The sequence below is a fragment of the Cydia amplana genome, chromosome 19 (genome assembly GCF_948474715.1).
Source record: "Cydia amplana chromosome 19, ilCydAmpl1.1, whole genome shotgun sequence".
In the NCBI taxonomy this organism is placed as follows: Eukaryota; Metazoa; Arthropoda; class Insecta; order Lepidoptera; family Tortricidae; genus Cydia; species Cydia amplana.
This window is the reverse complement of record NC_086087.1, coordinates 8,380,157-8,400,062: the sequence shown is the minus strand read 5'-3', so window position 1 is coordinate 8,400,062 and position 19,906 is coordinate 8,380,157. Positions and strand designations below refer to the sequence as shown.

At 36.4% G+C, this 19,906-nt stretch overlaps 1 protein-coding gene across 1 annotated transcript; it reads right to left on the bottom strand.

Moving 5' to 3' along the window:
* Positions 1–7,573: 7,573 nt before the first annotated feature.
* Positions 7,574–18,103, bottom strand: LOC134657149 (E3 ubiquitin-protein ligase sina-like). The gene is made up of 8 exons (XM_063512701.1): positions 18,025–18,103; positions 14,640–14,750; positions 13,301–13,522; positions 12,001–12,216; positions 11,678–11,824; positions 10,242–10,422; positions 9,789–9,924; positions 7,574–8,058 (listed from the first exon to the last, which is right to left on the bottom strand). Exons 1-8 carry the CDS (start codon positions 18,054–18,056, stop codon positions 7,574–7,576), a joined length of 1,530 nt encoding a protein of 509 aa, XP_063368771.1. The 5' UTR covers positions 18,057–18,103.
* Positions 18,104–19,906: the final 1,803 nt, after the last annotated feature.

Here is a 19,906-nt window from a genome sequence, read left to right as displayed (position 1 = left end):
CAATATCGGTATTTTTTATACTGACGGCCTAATCTGGCTGATACTTTATCTGATAAATTGCTTGCAGAAATCCGCATAATACACGTTTCTGCAGTTGGAGTTGCCTAAATGGAATGTTCAGTTGCCATGCAGTGATATAGGAATATAGAGGTTACCTATTGGATATTACAGAGAAGGTAAAATGAAAAACTAAGATCATGAGTTTTCAAAAATATGAAAAAAAAAAAACCGTTAAACAAAAGCTTAATAATAACTACTTTCAATGAACTATACTAACTATAGCGAACACGATCCAGCCGTTTTTGAGTTCTTGCAAATTCTTTTCTTAGTAAAAAGACGTACAAAGTGCTGCGAAGGTACTTACCTACTCTCTTATGCTTGTTATGTGCGGAACCCTACACTAAACATGGCCCGACATGCTCTTGGCCGATTTTTAGTTAAATTAAATTTATAAATTATTTTTTTCTTTTTGCGTCATTAGTCCAAGTTTTATCACACCATACTTGATAGGCAAAACTTCAGAGTCAGGACTTTAGAGTTTGAAAATGTTTATCAAAAATTATATTAATCGCCATCACGGAACTTAATTAGTGCATCGCATCTGACGTAATGCGCAATTTACGTCATTGTTTATCGGAGAGATAAGATTGCAGAGATCTTTGAACCATTACATTACAACCATCATGATCAACACAGTTATAGGTAACTAAGTAGGTAGTAGGTAATTAAGTAGGCTTAATAAGAAATTACCATGCCAAATATTGTTTGCTTGGCAAAAATACATTGACATAGGGTAACGGCACCAGTGGCCAGCCAGGGACCAGTGGTCAGCCTTTTGAGTCGTTTATTGGTCATAAATATCTGGTATATTCGTTTAAACAAATCACGAGTACTCAAATAGGAGCTTTGATTCCTTATTGGTTAATACGTCACACGACAGGTGCGGTGAGGGAACGGGGGGAAGAAATATACCTACTCGTTCATAATACAGGTGCTGTTTGTCGACGAGTGCAATTGTGTCATGTCCGCCATGTTTTTTATAGGGATTGCAGAACCGGTACTTTTTAAAAGAACCGGGATTTTCGGTACTAGGCAAAATTGGAACCGGGATTTCCCGGTACTTTCGGGACTGTCATCAAAAAAAGCGGCCAAGTGCGAGTCGGACTCGCCCATGAAGGGTTCCGTATCTAGGCGATTTATGACGTATTAAAAAAAAACTACTTACTAGATCTCGTTCAAACCAATTTTCGGTGGAAGTTTACATGGTAATGTACATCATATATTTTTTTTAGTTTTATCATTCTCTTATTTTAGAAGTTACAGGGGGGGGGGGGACACACATTTTACCACTTTGGAAGTGTCTCTCGCGCAAACTATTCAGTTTAGAAAAAAATGATATTAGAAACCTCAATATCATTTTTGAAGACCTATCCATAGATACCCCACACGTATGGGTTTGATGAAAAAAAAATTTTTGAGTTTCAAGTATGGGGAACCCCAAAAATTTATTGTTTTTTTTTCTATTTTTGTCTGAAAATCTTAATGCGGTTCACAGAATACATCTACTTACCAAGTTTCAACAGTATAGTTCTTATAGTTTCGGAGAAAAGGGGCTGTGACATACGGACGGACAGACAGACGGACAGACAGACAGACAGACATGACGAATCTATAAGGGTTCCGTTTTTTGCCATTTGGCTACGGAACCCTACAAACAGTGTTAATCTTAATTTTCAGTAAAAAAAAAGCGTAAATGACCACGAATCTTTCTCTAAACATTGGCACAATATAAAAAGTACCATAGTGAAGGTACACACACTTCTTTCTTACGATAATATGTGTCTTTATATAAGCCACACAATCACTGCCTACATTAACTGTAATATGGACTGCCTCTGCGTACCTACTATAATACTAAATAATATAATTTTGGTTTAATCCTAATCTACATGTCATATTTTTACTATCTACAAAATTTCTCTCTATTATTTTCTCGTATTTAGTATACAAATAACTAATTAATCGTTTTTTTTCGTAGAAACACTTATGTCCTTAAAGTTTCAAATTTCGCAATTTTATGTTGTTGGCATTGTCAAGCCCACTGACTATTTTTGTTTTGTTTTAATATTGTGGTCAGCCGTAAAAGTATTAGCGTCAGTCTTAGATAGATAGAACATATTTCTTTAAAAAAACATGATATTTCATGCTAAGTAACAGAAAACAGTCAAATATTTTACCGGAAATGTCAGTCCCGAAAATCCCGAAAGTACCGGGATTTAAATTTTGAAATCCCGGTTCTTTGCTTGGCTCTAAATCCCGGTACTTTCGGTTCCGGTATTTCCCGGGAGCAAACCCTAGTTTTTTACTGCACGTGGTGTTCTCTTAACAGGCAAGAAAAAACCGGCCAAGTGCGAGTCGGACTCGCGCACGGAGGGTTCCGCACCATCAACAAAAAATAGAGCAAAACAAGCAAAAAAACGGTCACCCATCCAAGTAAGTACTGACCCCGCCCGACGTTGCTTAACTTCGGTCAAAAATCACGTTTGTTATCATGGATGGGAGCCCCACTTAAATCTTTATTTTATTCTGTTTTTTTTTTTAGTATTTTTTGTTATAGCGGCAACAGAAATATCTCGGCATCATCTGTGAAAATTTCAACTGTCTAGCTATCACGGTTCGTGAGATACAGCCTGGTGACAGACGGACGGACGGACGGACGGACGGACGGACGGACGGACGGACGGACGGACAGCGGAGTCTTAGTAATAGGGTCCCGTTTTTAAAAACTATGTTAACCCTAAAAACTATGTTTTAATGTTGTTTTTGTTAATGATTGGTTTATTTATTAGTTTATCTATTAAATTTAATTATGTTTTAATGATAATATTTTCACTTATAAATTAAGGGGGCTGGCCACTGGATAACACTTTTTTCCAAAAATCCAGTGCCCAGCCCCCCACGGCTGACCTTTGGGTTATTCGTTTATTTTATTATTTTCGAGCCAATGCGACCGTTAGAACCGTTAAATTTTAATTTTCAAATTTAGTTAGGCATGCCCTAGTCAATTTAAAGTAAAACCCAGTAGTCAGCCGCATTTGAAATTACATTTTAATTTGGCTGACCACTGGAACTTCTTCACTGCACTTCGCGGATCCAAAACCGCCAAAACTCAGCCTTTGACCTTACTTGGTACGTCGCCGCCAAAAATATGTCCACTTTTTTAAACCCTATCTCATTGAAATAAGGTTCAAAAGTGTATACATATTTTTGCCGTTAACTATAAGTACATAACTATCATTTTGCTTTTTCCTGGTAGCTATATGACTTTGTTTATTCATGATAATTAGATCTGTATAGACTCGTTACATTATTTTTTACTGAATACCTACTAGGAACATATTACATATATATTACCTGGGTTACTTCGTTAATTTTTGACGGAATAATTATTAGAAAATAAATATTGCGATTCAAAACGTCACTTGCACCATTCCACTAACCCGGGGTTAAGCGGTTAAACGGTTAACATAGTGTCAAATTGTACTGATATCCACGGTAACTCCAAGTTTAACCGGTTAACCTCGGGTTAGCGAATGGTGCAAGTGGCGGTTAGTTTGCAAGAATAGTGTTAGTTAAGTACATAGGTACTTAACTAACAAATTTCGTGTCATAAGAATTGGATGTATTATAATAAACATAAATATAATAATATCGTTGGTTACGATTTAAATGTTAGTGATTTTTAGGGTTCCGTAGCCAAATGGCAAAAAACGGAACCCTTATAGATTCGTCATGTCTGTCTGTCTGTCTGTCCGTCTGTCTGTCCGTCTGTCTGTCCGTCCGTATGTCACAGCCACTTTTCTCCGAAACTATAAGAACTATACTGTTGAAACTTGGTAAGTAGATGTATTCTGTGAACCGCATTAAGATTTTCACACAAAAGTAGAAAAAAAAAAAATTTTTGGGGTTCCCTATACTTCGAACTGAAACTCAAAAATTTTTTTAGCATCAAACCCATACGTGTGGGGTATCTATGGTTAGGTTTTCAAAAATGATATTGAGGTTTCTAATATCATTTTTTTTTCTAAACTGAATAGTTTGCGCGAGAGACACTTCCAAAGTGGTAAAATGTGTGTCCCCCCCGTGTAACTTCTAAAATAAGAGAATGATAAAACTAAAAAAAATGTATGATGTACATTACCATGTAAACTTCCACCGAAAATTGGTTTGAACGAGATCTAGTAAGTAGTTTTTTTTATACGTCATAAATCGCCTAAATACAGAACCCTTCATGGGCGAGTCCGACTCGCACTTGGCCGCTTTTTTTTTATATTGAGAAACAAACAGTCTTATAATAAACATAAGAGCAACTTAGCTAATAGCTACAAATTGATTTATTTATAGACCTATAGTTCCCTAATCTACAAATTGTATCGAGGTACAATTAAAAAAATAATAAAAAAGTATAACCTTATAGTTGTACATAACAAATGAGTGAACAAGAGAAGATACTCAAAAAACCAGTGCCTACTATGCTTACAACATTACACCCTTATTTTAATAGAGAATATACAGATTTTGATGAATGAATTATTATGAATAGTTTATAAAGGCTGAATACTGGGTACACAGAGGCTGCTGGAGAAAAGTGACACTTTTTGTTTAAACTTAATTAGAGATATTATAAAGAGGATTGTTATTTTATTTAAATATTTTGTTTTAAAACTATGATAAACAATTGATCTAACCATGTCATTTGTTTAATTATCCGCCTAATCCTGTAGAAATGCCGAACGTTCAAACTTAAAAAAGTCGTTATAAGGCTGACTACTGGTGCCTTTACCCTACCAATAGTCATGATTTGACCAACAATTTTACAATCACTTGGGAGTTTTTAGTAATCAAAGCTTAGCCTTATCAATCTTATCATGCTGAGAATTATACGATAATTCATACCCACCTGTGGTACCTTAGATAACGGTTCCATTATCCTATCCTTGTTATATGTCGAGACTCGAGAATGTTCCATACTATTACTACTAATTACTGCCATGCCAGCGCGAGCTACGCGCTACGTAGGGGCTGTCCATAAATTACGTCATATATTTTTGTCGATTTTTGACCCCCCGCCCCCTAAAATCATCCAGAAATCATGCTTTGAATGACCCCGTTTCCTCCTACTTCTTGCTACCATCATCCGATGTCCAGACCCCCCCCCCTAATTTGAAATGACGTAATTTATGAATAGCCCCGTATGTCGATATCGCGTTTTTCCGCTTTGTAGCGAAAACGCCTACGAACGTTTTAAAGCGTCTTGTTGGCCGACCTATTATTAAATTGACTAATGAATTGGGAATTTTAATGACTAAGGTAATTAGTAAGTGTGCAGTTAAGTACGTTATACCTATGTATAGACAATCTATCCTCAGCCGAGAAAATAATCAATTTAGTTAGGTACCTAGGTCATAGTCATAACACAATACAAAGGCAAGAAATTAAACCATCGAAGTGAAAATACATGCTTTATTGGGGTCTCTATTGTTTCCCAAATAGTTTTAAGCCATAATGCATTGTTTGCCCGAATTTTCGTTAGTCATAATTCATTTGGTTCAGAAACGCGTCACTTTTCAGGATTGCCATAAAACAAACCTAACCTAACCGAACCTATCTATAGGATAACCTAACGAAAATCCTGAAATGTTAACGATTTCAGTTTTATGACTAATGATAATATGACAAACAATACAGTATGACTTAAAACTATATGGGAAACAACGGGACCCCGCTTTATTGACATAAATCGTTTTAGTATTAAAATGAATTAAATTGGAGTAAATTATATTATAAAATTAATGATTGAAACACAATATACCTACTTAAGAATTAAAATTATCAGTGCTCGTAAGAAAGTAAACTACATGAAATTACCTTATATTTAGAAAGACGGTAGTTTCTCGACAAGTATAAGATAAAACTTATATATAGGTATATTAGTGTGTTGTGGTGGTGAGGTAATCAATAAAATAGTGTATAAGTTTGATTGTTTGCAATAATCTTTTCAACCGTCTGACTTTTTAAGTGGTATAACTGTAAAAGTGTAAATTCACCAGTGAACTAGGCTATACGTACTGCCTACTAAAATTATCCCGTCTACTTCAAGAGATATCACCATTATGCGGTAGATACCATAATAATTAATATAAGTACCTACCTATCCTCGAATTTCTTATGTAATAACAATATCTTATAATCTCTATTTCAACATTTTATCACGATTATCGATTTGTCGTCACTTTAGGAGAATATTCCGTAAACCCATTTTAAATAGGTGACAATACCATGATTAAAGAAAAACGCGCCACAAAAATTGGAGGGGTATTACAAAATTCCGACCACCTTATCCTTGACGCTTAGATCCGTATATAATGAAGATTTATTATGTGGCTATGTGTACAATGTGGCGACTCTGGCGGCTAAGTGCCATTTGACAATGACAATTGACATTTTGTCAAATATTAGGTACGTGAAAACTTGAGGCCATTTATGCCCTAACATAAATTTCGCCCACCAACGTTTTCCCACCACGCATTACCTATACCTACTTATGCCTATACTCTTTACTATAGTATACCTACTATATCATAGATGCGTTATAGTAAGACATAATATAAATTCACACTCGTAGATAGGTACCAATTACGCGGAAAACTTGGTATTAATAAAGATTTCATGTTTGTGTACTATCTGGTATTAATTACAATAAAAAGTTCGTCGTAATTAGTACGAGTGTGAACTAGGGTATCCAATAATTATGATCCTTTATACACTTCTTCTAGTTGGAACGCGATATCATCCGCTAATAGGTAATTACTAATTAAGTAATTACGTTAGTTCAAAGTTCGAAGCAATGTAGGAACTATGTAGTTTCATAGTTATGTTACTCCAAATAAGGAGCTAAATAGATTAATTTTACGTCCGTATCATAACTAAACTTGGACGTGCTTAATTAGCTAACATTAAACATCCATTAAGATAATCCATACGAATAAAACTTGTTGGCTTAAGCTGAATGGAAAAAGTAAATAGTGAATTAAAATGTCTTTAATATCTGTTTAGACTGTTTACATCTTATATCATATCTGTTTTACATACCTAATTGAGAAAACATTGAAGAGTGGAATTAAGCTCCTATTACATTATAATCTTGTTATTATTTAACATTCGAATTCCTAAGATACAATGTTAAAGACAAACGAAATGACAAACAAATCGTAAAGTAAATATCTAATTGTACATTTCAATCATAGTCATATGAAATAATAAATTTGTAGGTACATAAGAACAAAATGGAACCTAAATAAGTCCATTTGGTTTGATACTTATATACGTGAGTTCACTTCTAAGTCTTCTCACTCAAGAGTTTGAATGGCTCCACATTCAACCAACTCTAAGAATTTAGTAAAATCGACATGGACTTAGGTTACTAAAGCTTATATACTTAGATTAACTTGCCAAAGGCCGAAACTGGCGGACTGCAGCGTGTTAATACAAGTTTTGCAGCTGTCAGCCTGGTTTAACCAGTTGTTTCATTGGCATCGTTATTCCTGGGACCTCTCCTGCGGCCACGCTGGTTCATTTCCTTCTTTATATAAAACTTGTACGTCAAAGCGCTTTCGTTGACGAAAGTCATGGCGTAACTAAGTGGCAGGGTAGCACACTGGCTCTCCTTGAAAATATCCGCAACAGGAGTACCGATTGACTGACAATTGTCAACGTAAAGATACTTCCTTAACGGCTGTCTTTTGTTGTAGACATGGAACTCGTATGTCCATTTGTCGGCACTCATTTTCGTGCCTAGCAACTGGACAGTCATTGAAATTTTACGTTCTTTCTCGTCTACTTTGACGTGAACTAAGAAGTTGTAGGGACCATTCTTTATAAGAAACAATTTTTGGGTGTCCATGCATATGTTGAACACATACAGCTCCTTGTCTATTTCTGCGGTGCGTTGCTCCTTGTGACACTCGTCAAAATGTGCAGCCATGTCAGAAACTTTGCCTAAGAAAAATGTGGTCAAGTTCATATCTCCAGTAAAGCTTTGGATTCCTCCGAAAACGGTGCCGTCATATGACGGCCGTCATATAGCGGCCGCAAAAGACGGCCGTCTTTACGGTGACGACATGTGGAAAGTACCATGGCGTAATAACACACCGTCAGCCACCAAGGTCAAAGCGGCAAATTTGAAAAATGCAGGCGCGAAGGGATAACGTCCCAGGGGGGGGGGGGGGACACTAGAAATGTAGTTAACGTCAGTAAAGATGCAGGCGATTTCTATATTTTGCCCCCGACAACATACTATTGCGTAAAGTTGACTTCCGATTACACAAACTACGTCACCAGATGTCACTGTAAAATTCATATAATTTTACTAATCTGCTACAATGCCTAGACTATGTGCTTGTATTGTGCGTAGTAAATTATTCAAGTTTTCTTATTAACATGTATTTTCACCACACTCGCTTTCTTTTCTATTGTTTACCTAAAATTGTACTTTCCTAGCGATAATGTGATGTAAAACATGTATGCAATAAACATATTGAATTTAATATTCTGTTTTTTTCTTTATTCCATTATTGATAACATTAACCTTTTCCACATAATGTTAGGTCTAGTTGGGCGGTTTACAAGTACATTTTTTGTTTGATTTCTTGTAAACAATTAAAGGTTTTTGTTACAAGAAACCAAACAAAAAATGGACTTGTAAACCGTCCAAGTAGACCTAATATTATGTACGAAAGTACACGTATGGATTAGGGTTGCCAACCGTACTATATTATATAGTATTGTACTATATTTTGGCTCTCTGTACTATATACTTTTGGAAAAATATATAGTACGCTATAATACTATATTTCCGATTAAACGTATGTTACACTTATGTTTAGTATTTTATCTAAAAGTACCATATTTTTTTGAAATGTACTATATTTTTGATGCCCTATTCTGGAAAATACTATATTCTACCAAAAAATGGTTGGCAACCCTAGTATGGATGCATATGTAGTTGTGCACGCACACAAACATACTTAGTCTCGGCGGAGAATCAGAGATGGCGCTTTCAAATGAGTTTCCATAAAATGCTTCAAGAGGGCTCTCTTTACCTATATACTTACTTTACTCTTTGTAACGTCCCATAGAAATTTTGAATTTCGCGCCTTTTTCTACTGACAAGATTTGCTTGACCATCTATAATTTACTTGGAGGATGAAATATCATCAGAAGAGGAAAATAATTGTAGCACGGAATCATTTATTCAAATCTCGTGTCATTTATTCAAAATGGCGTCACCGCTATCTAATAAAACGTTCACGAAACTATCGACACCGTCATGACGGCCGTCTTCCAAATGACGGCACCGCTTTTTTACGTTACGTTGACAATCAACGCCGCCTAGGAAACCGCGCCATCTTGTTTACATAGACAACGTTCTAGTGACGTCATGCAACGCTATATTATAGCGGCCGTCATATTACGGCACCGTTTTTGGAGGAATCCAAAGCTTAAGTATTTATTTTTATTATTTATTGAGAATGCAAAAGAATAAGTTGTATTTAAGTTATCATGTCAAAATTCATACCTAAACATCGGTTTAGTAATTTAGCAGTATCTAAGACACAGACTTGATCTAAGGTAACAGATTAGACAAACATACGTACTTTCGGATTGGTTAAAATCATTAAGAAGTAGGAAACTAGAAGTAAATGAATAACATTAACTGGTTTACTTACATCGAGTTGAGCATTGTCCGAAGACTGAGCCCATTGGACAGTCCATCTCCCCAAACGGGCACTCCTTGAGGTGACGCTGCATGCCATCGAACTTAAAGCGCAGTGTGCAGCCCTCATTCGGACAACTACTGTTCAACTGTAACGTAAAACAACACTAAGAGCTGGGGCCTATTTCACGAACGGTATAAGTGATGGGTTTTTAACCTCACCACAGAATAAATAATAGTACTATGTACAGAAGATTCACTCTCTAACAAAACGCGTCTGTTATCATTACGACGGATATGACCGCTAGGTGGCACAAGCGCCACGCGCGGCTTATGGCTAGCCACCAAAATTGGTGTAGGACGGATGTACTTGTAGGTACTTGTTGCGACGCGACGAAATCGCGGAGTGAGCCACGCCTGACCTCACTAGAGGATTCCGAGGGTGCATAAGACTAAACATTCTTACGTCAGCTATAACAGCTTCCATCGCAATGTTCCTCATGGCAGTGATGGGCGATAGACATTTGCCACACAACCTCTGAGCCAGGCGGCAGTCCTGGCAGGAGCCGTGGCCCATGCTGCACTGGTAGATGCTGAGTCCATAGCGCTGGTCACAAGTCGGGCAACTAATGTCGTTGTCTCGGCCCCTGGAAAGTTAAAAATAAAGTATGTAGTCAGTAGTAATTTTTCATATGTAATATGATTTAAGAGCCAACAGGAGTGGTCATTTCTCCATACAAACGTACTCGACTGTTTCCACCGTGGGTTTTGAAGCTAGAGCAATGATTTTTTCAACACAAATTAATATTGTCAATATCTGTGTCGGACCGTTTTGCTTTTTTTGATATTTTTGTTTTTTAAGGCGCTAGAGCCCTTCAAAAATGGCCAAAATGGCCTAATTGACTATGCCGCAATGAGAGGCGTGCTATTCAAAACTGACATCAATTAGTCAAAAAAGCAAAACGGTCCGACACAGATAATGTCATAATCATTTAGATTTCCAAATTTGGTTACGATTGGTTAAGTTTTGGAGGAGGAAACAGTCGAGTACGAAACCTCGATTTTTGATATTTTTACGCAGGATTTTTCGCCTTGTCCTTATCGCACTAGTTTTAGGAGCCGCTTCCGTTAGCGAGACGGGTATATTTACCTAAAATATTTAAATCTTAGCTCCTGTTGGCTCTTAATCTGTAACGCTTATTAAGTTTCAAATGTTAGGTACCGTAAAATGGGGTGAGTAGGGTCAAAACTGAAATTCAAACCTCGATAACATTTTACATATGAAAACTGAATGGTGTATATAATAAGTGTTCCAGCGTTTGTATTTTAGTTTTTATTTATTTTGGGTAGTTCCATTTCATAACTTTGACGATAAAGAGGAAAACCCACCTCACCCCGTCGTGCCTCGTATTTGGGGTGAGAGGGGTTTTCATACAAAGGTGATTTTGAAAGATTGTTGGATCGATTTTTTTTATTATGCGTATTACTATATTTACTATAGCTCCATTTTAAATTGGAATACATTATTTTTGTAGCAGTAGCCTTAAAATCCCTTCTCACCCCCCTCTCAAACCTTCTCTCCCCATTCATAACTCACCTCTCCCCGCGAAACCTACTCACCCCGTTTTACGATACTTACACATATAAATTTAATAATGTAGTTTTATAACAGCTAAAGTTGCTGCATAGTGCATAACCTTGGATCGCAAACTGTACAGTACCATCAGATATATCGAAGCGGCCAAGGTCTTCACAAATATCGGAACAAAGCCTGTATAATAAAGACGTTAAAGTGCATGTTCAAATTTTTGAACACTTGCCGCTCCTAATAAGTCCTACATAACAATATCTGATGGCGACTGTATCCTAAGGTATAGAATCAGACAATTATTTTAAACTAACCTGCCACCTGGTTTCGGTCCATTCTTATTGGCAGAAGGCTTCGACTTCGAAGGTCCTGCTGTATTGGGTTTCGCATCTGACAGTGCTTCATTTTTATTGGTAGAAGCATTTACCGACTGCGAGGTCCCGGGAGCATTATAATTATGACTGTGTAAAAAACAATTAATAGGTAACTTGTCAAAACATGGTTAAAACGCATTCGCGAATCCATTAGCGAACCATCTTAATATTCTTAATTATCATTATTACGGAACCAATGAATAATCATTACGGAACACACCTTCGTAAAACGCACGATCTATAATCAAGTTTTTTACCTCGACTTAGACGGTGTCGGCGGCCTAGGAGGAACCTTTGGCGGAGCGTTCACGTTGGACACAGCAACCTTTTGTACCACGTTGGCTTGGGAGAATGGATGTCTCCGAGTAGGCAATTGCGGAGGCGTCGAGGGGCTCTTTGGCGCGTTGAGAAGAGTTGTCGGTTTATTTAATATTTCGTTGAACTGAGAGGCTGGAGGAGCCGATGGCTGCGGTGGGGGTCTGGTTGCTGGTGTTGGTCTGCTGGTGGTATAACAATATACTTAACACCATTGACATAGATATCTAGGGACTGGCTTTACGGGTAATAATAATGAGGCATGACAGGGGCCAGTACAGCGGTGTGAAATCGCTACAACGCGATTGGTTGATGAGTTCGCATTAGACTAAGTATTACTACTCGCTACTACTGCTAGTCGCGTTAGACTGCACAATTGGCTGGAATTCGTGGATAGCATCGCTGAACTAGTACCTACGATGTTTAGTGCCCCATTAGCCCGTCCATAGCCATATTATACGTCAATGCTTAACACATTCAGTGCCGAAAACCCGACTATCGGGTATTTTATGATTTCGTTCCCAGGCCGGACGACCCGATAGTCGGGATCGTGGTACTACAGCTTTATATGACGAAATTTTTTGGCCTGGCGCGGATGTCTTGTTTGGCTGGGTGGCAATGAATGTGTTAAAGTAGTAGGTGGGATATTAATTTAGGCAAGCATTTTAGCAAAGTACGATTAGAAAAAAATCATCTACCTAACTGTAATTTTAGTAAGCAGGTAGGTACAGTCGCCATGAGATATTATATCGGAGCGGCCAAGCTGCTCAAAAATATCTGAACACGCACTTAACGCTTGAGAGGCGTGTTCAGATAATTGTGAGCATCTTGGCCGCTTAGATATATCTGATGGCGACTGTACCTAACGTACTTAAAATTAGTTTCGATTTAATTAGGGTCATGCAGTGAACGTTTTAGGCACTGAGTTTTGTTGTTTATGTATAAAGCATCCAATATACACGTGAATAAAGCCATATATCTACACGGGTAGGTATGTTACTATTTTTTTAATGTATTTATTAATTTACAATCATATACATATACATGTATATGTGTACACTTACTAGTGTTAATTATAGATGGTCAAGCAGATCTTGGCAGTAGAAAAAGGCGGCAAATTTGAAAAATGTAGGCGCGAAGGGATATCGTCCCATAGCAAATTTGGATTTCGCGCCTTTTTCTACTGACAAGATTTGCTTGACCATGCTTGGCCAGTACTTGTTTCATGAAAGTTTAAATGTAGGGTACCTTGGTTGTCCATAGTTATTCACGTAAACAAAGCTGTCCTCGCCTTGGCTCACGTTAAGGTTTGGGTACAAATTGGGAGATTGCTTGTTTCCATGCAAGTTTTCAGAGTTAAAGTTGTATGGGTTGCGGGATCTTTCCAGAACATTTGGTTGGCTAGTTTGTTTTATTACACTTTGTAAGTTCTCCGTTGTGTAACTGTAAGGCGTTCGGGATCTCTCTGTACTGAAAGTGTTATCAATATAGGTATTAAGCTTAATATATCGTCAGGTGACAAGCAAAAGTCATTAAGTACCACCACAAGTTCATAGCCATAGTGAACCATATTAGTACGAAAAGAAGGTTGATTTTTGTTTAAATATTTTATAGTAATTAGTGACTTTTCCTTGTCACCTGACGATATATGCAGCGTGTCCCCAGTAACACCGCGGGAGATAGGTCAACTCAAGAGGAACCTAACCAGCCTAACATGACCTCAGTAAAGTTGAACGGTTTTCGAGTTATTACGTCAGTTGGGGCTTCTTGTCGACCGCCATCGGGTCGTGATTAATTTCTTTGTTTTTGCCCATTATTGTTGTTTAAAATGTAATACTGATAGCTTATTATTAAACTAATATGGAAGTGTGTGGATAATGAAGAATTAATCTAGATACGAGTTAAATCACCATTCTGGCGTCAACGCCAGGTAGCTCCACGTGGCCCTTATAAAGTCCAGCTATCGCCTTACAAGAGCTCATAATACCTACAACCGAACAACGTCGTGCTCTACGAGCATTTAGTATTTCTACCTCTAACCGTGGCTGGCTAGAGCCCTAGAGGCCATAATTTTATAGTTTTATATACCGTACACTGGCTGAAGTTTATTTATCACTACATAGTATAAAACAAAGTCGCTTCTCTGTCTGTCTGTCTGTATGCTTAGATCATTAAAACTACGCAACGGATTTTGGTGCGGTTTATTTTAATAGAGTGATTCAAGAGGGAGGTTTATGTATAATTTGTTAACCCGTGCGAAGCCGGGGCGGGTCGAAGTGCACTATTTGACGTTGGCGAAATCATCGACAGTATCGATGGAGCCATATTACCCAAATATTGATTGATTCGAGTTATTACCGAAAAAAATGAGAATTTTCCTCTTCAGTTGAAATTCATGTTTTTTTTCGGTAATAACTCCAGAACCATGCCACTTTTACTGAGGTCATGTTAGGCTGGTTAGGTTCCTCTCGAGTTGACCTACCTCCGGTGTCACTGTGACGTGGTAGTACTGGGACACCTGTATAGGCTTTTTGGGTCAAACACATTTTAGAAAAAGGTCACTTCTGTGGATATTAAAATAACTTACGGGGTTTGTACAGGCGACTGATACGTCACACTAGCAGTCTGTAGTGATTCCTGTCGTCTCTGTTGCGTGACATACTGGTTCCGACTTTGTCTTTCGTCTTGTAACCTGGATCTGAAACAGTATAGGTTACAGAGGTAGGTCAGGTTGACTCAGCGAAGAAAAATCAAAATAATTAGTCATATTATGTTGTTGAGTAATATCATTAGAGCTAGTTGTGAGATAACACGAATATCATATTATCATACATATTATAACTTATTATGTAATTAGTTTTAAATATTTTAGATATTTTAATCACATATGGAATATTTCTGGAATAAATTTCATTCATTCATTCATTCATTCATATCACACTTATATATTGTTTTACTCGATTTCGGTGAATATGGCTAAGGGTAAAAAAAAACATCCTGTAGGACCATTTCAACACCTAAGAGCCCATCAACGTGCACACTAGCGCCACTGCTAAATAATCGTGATTATTTCAATTTAACGAAAGATATTTAAAAAAAGCGGCCAAGTGCGAGTCGGACTCGCCCATGAAGGATTCCGTATTTAGGGGATTTATGGCGTATTAAAAAAAACTACTTACTAGATCTCGTTCAAACCAATTTTCGGTGGAAGTTTGCATGGTAATGTACATCATATATTTTTTTAGTTTTATCATTCTCTTATTTTAGAAGTTACAGGGGGGAGGACACATTTTACCACTTTGGAAGTGTCTCTCGCGCAAACTATTCAGTTTAGAAAAAAAATATACTAGAAACCTCAATATCATTTTTGAAGACCTATCCATAGATACCCCACACGTATGGGTTTGATGAAAAAAGTATGGGGAACCCCCAAAATCTATTGTTTTTTTTTTCTATTTTTGTGTGAAAATCTTAATGCGGTTCACAGAATACAATCAACTTCTTACCAAGCTTCAACAGTATAGTTCTTATAGTTTCGGAAAAAGTGGCTGTGGCATGACAGACATGACGAATCCATAAGGGTTCCGTTTTTTGCCGTTTGGCTACGGAACCCTAAAAACATCCTGTATAGAGGCTGGCAAAATTGCATATTCACTTTATGAATTCTATTCATAAAGTAGATATGCACTTTTGCAGATGGCTATACCTGCCTATAGGACCATTTCCACACCTAATGTTTACAGACATTAAAGGTTTGACATAGCTACCTAATAGCAGGTGCTTAATATTCAGGAAACAGGTATACAAATTATCTAGGGTAGGTAGCTAACTCGTTAACGATACGAGTAACACTAACAATTCATACAGGCCACGGAGTGAATTACTTCTTAGACCGCTTATTTACTCTTTATTACTTACTCTATGTATATGGGGCATAATATATGATATGCGATCTCATATCATACTAGCTGTTGCCCGCGACTTCGTACGCGTGGATTTGAATATTGGTGGTTATATATTCTACATTAGCTTAGAACATTATGTAGCAAAAGATTGCAGTAGGATGGTTAATACTTGGTTAATTATTATTATTATACAACGCATGAGACTTGTCTTTCACAACCTAGGAAGTTTCAAGCCCCTAACTGAATAAAATTGTTCTCGATATAATCCCTCTCAACCCCCTTAGAAGATTTTCATGTCCTGTATTTAATAAAACCTACTACTTAACTACCTATTTACGAAGTTTGAAGTTCCTAGCTTTAAATAAAATTTGAACCCTATACAAACTTTCAACCCCTTTTTAACTATTTTAGGGGATGTATTTTTAAAAACGCTGAAATGACTTTTCTTGTATTCTAATAATATGCCTTTAAACAACGATTCAAGTCTCAACTCAAAAAAATGTTTGGCCTCCATACAAATTTTCAACCCCTTTTTCACCAGCTCGAGGGATGAATTATCAAGAACTCTGAAATTAGTTTTCTTCTCTTTTGATAAAATACCTTTATACGAAGTTTCAAGTTTGTAGCTTTAAATAAAATTTAAACCCTATACAAACTTTCAACCCCCTTTCGACCCTTTAAGCGATGAATTTTTAAAAACGCTGAAATTACTTTTCTCGTATTTTTATAATATGCCATTTTACAAAGATGATGAAGATCTTCACTTAATAAAATGTTTGACTTACCTACATACAAATCTTCAACCCCTTTTTCATCACCTTAAACTCCTTAAAGGATGAATTTTGAAAATCGCTAAAATAAGTTTTCTTCTTTTTTAATGAAATAACTTTTTACGAAGTTACAAATTCCTAGCTTAAAATAAAAATTGAACCCCATACAAACTTTTAACCCCTTATTAACCATTTTAAAGGATGAATTTTTAAAAACGCTTTAATTACTTTTCTTGTATTCTAATAATATGCCTTTGTACAAAAATTCAAGCCCCGCACTCACAAAAATATTTGATCTCCATACAAACTTTCAACCCCTTTTTAACCCTTTTAAAGGATGAATTTTCAAAATCGCTGAAATTACTTTTCTTGTATTCTTATAATATGCCTCTGTACAAAGATTCAAGCCCCGCACTCACAAAAATGTTTGATGTCCATACAAACTTTCAACCCCTTTTTCACCACCTTGAGATATGAATTTTCAAAAACGCTAAAATTAGTTTTTTTTTCATTTTAAAATAATACCTTTTTACGAAGTTTCAAGTTCCTAGCTTAAAATAAAATTTTAACCCCATACAAATTTTCAACCCCTTTTTAACCCTGTTAGGGGATGAATTTTACAAAACGCTGAAATTACTTTTCCTGTCTTGTAATAATATCCCCAAATACAAAGATTCAAGTCCCGCGTTCGAAAAAATGTATGATATCCATACAAACTTTCAACCCCTTTTTCACCACCTTAGGGGATAATTTTAAAAAACGCTGAAATTAGTTTTCTTGTATTTTAATAATATATCTTTTTACGAAGTTTCAAATTCCTAGCTTAAAATAAAACTTGTACCCCATACAACCTTTCATCCCCTTTTTAACCCCCTTAGGGGTTGAATTTTTCAAAATCGCTTCTTATCTCTTGTACACTTTATAAATGCAACATAGTGTGCAAATTTCAACTTTCTAGCTTGTGTAGTTTCGGCTCTGCGTTGATGAATCAGTCAGTCAGTCAGGACACTTGCATTTATAGGTATATAGATTATCAATCCACGCACCTGCCTATTATCCACACAGTAAACAACTAAACTAACACAAGTCCAGGAAGTCTTTGTAGTACCTATCTACGAGTATTCCCTACCTTACCTACTTCTCCCCACGTCATCTACTTATAAATGTTTAAGTAGGTTGATACCTTCTTGGTAGTTAATGTAGGTAACCTATTCAACTTTGTACTAGATATACTACTTACCTACTTACTGTTATTTAATACAAAAAAATAATTTGCTGATAATAATAATTTCCTTACTTGTTTTCTTCCTTTGAGCTGTCCGCACCCATATTGAATCACGGTCACTTAATTATAATTAAATTTTAACACTTAAGTATAGCTAAAGCAAAATAACATACAGGTTCGTTAGAGGGTCAGACGACAAATGGATTCAAGTTTCAAACAACACGTGTTTGTTATTAAGTGCAAATGCAAGCAAATTTAGCAGGAACTATTGTGAAATTTATCGATATCGATGTAACGCAAAAAAATACATCTGATACATACATCTAACTAGGAATACGAATTACAATAATAAAAAAAGGATTCATAAAGATAGAAACAACGTTTAGTTTTACTTAGGTTTCATGAAGATATTGATAAGGGCAATCGCTGAGTGAGCCACGCCTACGCCTGATACTGTTGACAAGATTAACTTCAAATCAAGTGTATGCTGCGTAAAAACGTGTGTGTGCGTTTTTAGGGATGTGAAAAGTCGATTTTAATCATGTTATATATCGATATTCGATAAGCGCTACACAGCGGAAAGGAATAGCGATTAATTGAAGCTTCGTTTTATCTTCGCTAAAAATAGACATACGAAATGCTAATGAATAATAAATATTTTATAATATAATAAAATAATTTAATTATTGCGGAACACATACTTTAGTATGTAGGTATTTATGTATTGTAATTAAACATCTGAACTTTCCCTTCGTTCACTGCTGTGTCGTGACTATAAAAGCGTGACTTTATAACCACGATAAAGAATAAAACTGTTTGGAATTAAAACCAGACGGGACAACTAAATTGCCAATCGAACCTGATCTGAATAAATTATTCGACATAAAGTCGTTACATATTTTTTCCATCGAACAAAATTTCGTCGCATCACTCGCATCAACGGAAAAAACCAGCCATAAAATATCTTTTTTGTTTGCAAAGGTGTCCATAGACAGTGTAGAATTGGAATGAATAAAGGGCGTGTTACACCATACTCCATGAACAAAAACCGTATCCAGATGAGCTGAGCAAATCGACCGATTTGATCAGGAAAATAATTGGCGCCAATCGTGCAATCTCATCTAGCGTTCACACGTACACAAATTTAATCACCAATTTGCATTCCATAGATTGAGAAAATTGGCATTTTTCAAATTGTAAGCCTTCTTTTTTGTATATGAATAAGTATATTTGTGGGTAAAAAAATAAACGGCTTCGCCCGCGGTTCACGCACATAGTCTGGAAGGGACTAGGGAGCATAGAGGTCTATAGGTCATTGAGGTATATAACAAGAGACGACATCTCGAACAAAATGTTTCCGCATCTCAGAGAAGTGCATTGCATGCATGCGAAGCCAAAAATTGTTAATAAAGACTCCACGAGTATTTTTTGACTCAGTTAAACAACGTTGCATACAATACTTTTTCTACGACCAAACATTTACTTTGAAAACTAAATAATAGTAAATCAACAGTTATTCCATTGCTTACCGGTGAAATGTTATTCCATCCCTTTTATTATATTTTCTTGGGTTATTGTTGCAACTTTTTAACACGCACGAAGGCATTTTTAAATATTTTTTTTAATTTTCTGTACATGTGTGGCATTATTTTTCTACACAGTGGTCGGTGACGTACTAAGTGCATGCACTTCTCTGAGGTGCGGAAACTCAATGATATAGGTCCATGCTAGGGAGCATAGAAAATCAGGGACTTAGTAATAATATTATTTGGGGATTTCCCCGATTTAATAAGGTGTGTGAAGTTTTTAACTGAGGCAATGTGTTTTTTTAGGAAACCCAAAAGAGTTAAATCCTTGCTTCAACTTAAGGTTTCAATACCACAGCATACGACATGCGACAGCGGAAAAATCATTTTGCCATAACATAAATGCAAACAGCCTATTGCAATAGCAG

Excerpts from the sequence above, each read along its gene's own strand:
- LOC134657149 (XM_063512701.1), bottom strand. The coding sequence starts at position 18,056 with ATGGGTGCGGACAGCTCAAAGGAAGAAAACAA. Across the intron at positions 13,523-14,639 it reads CAGTCGCCTGTACAAACCCC|TACAGAGAGATCCCGAACGC; the intron begins GTAAGTTATTTT and ends TAACACTTTCAG. Across the intron at positions 8,059-9,788 it reads CGGACAATGCTCAACTCGAT|GCAAAGTTTCTGACATGGCT; the intron begins GTAAGTAAACCA and ends CATTTTTCTTAG.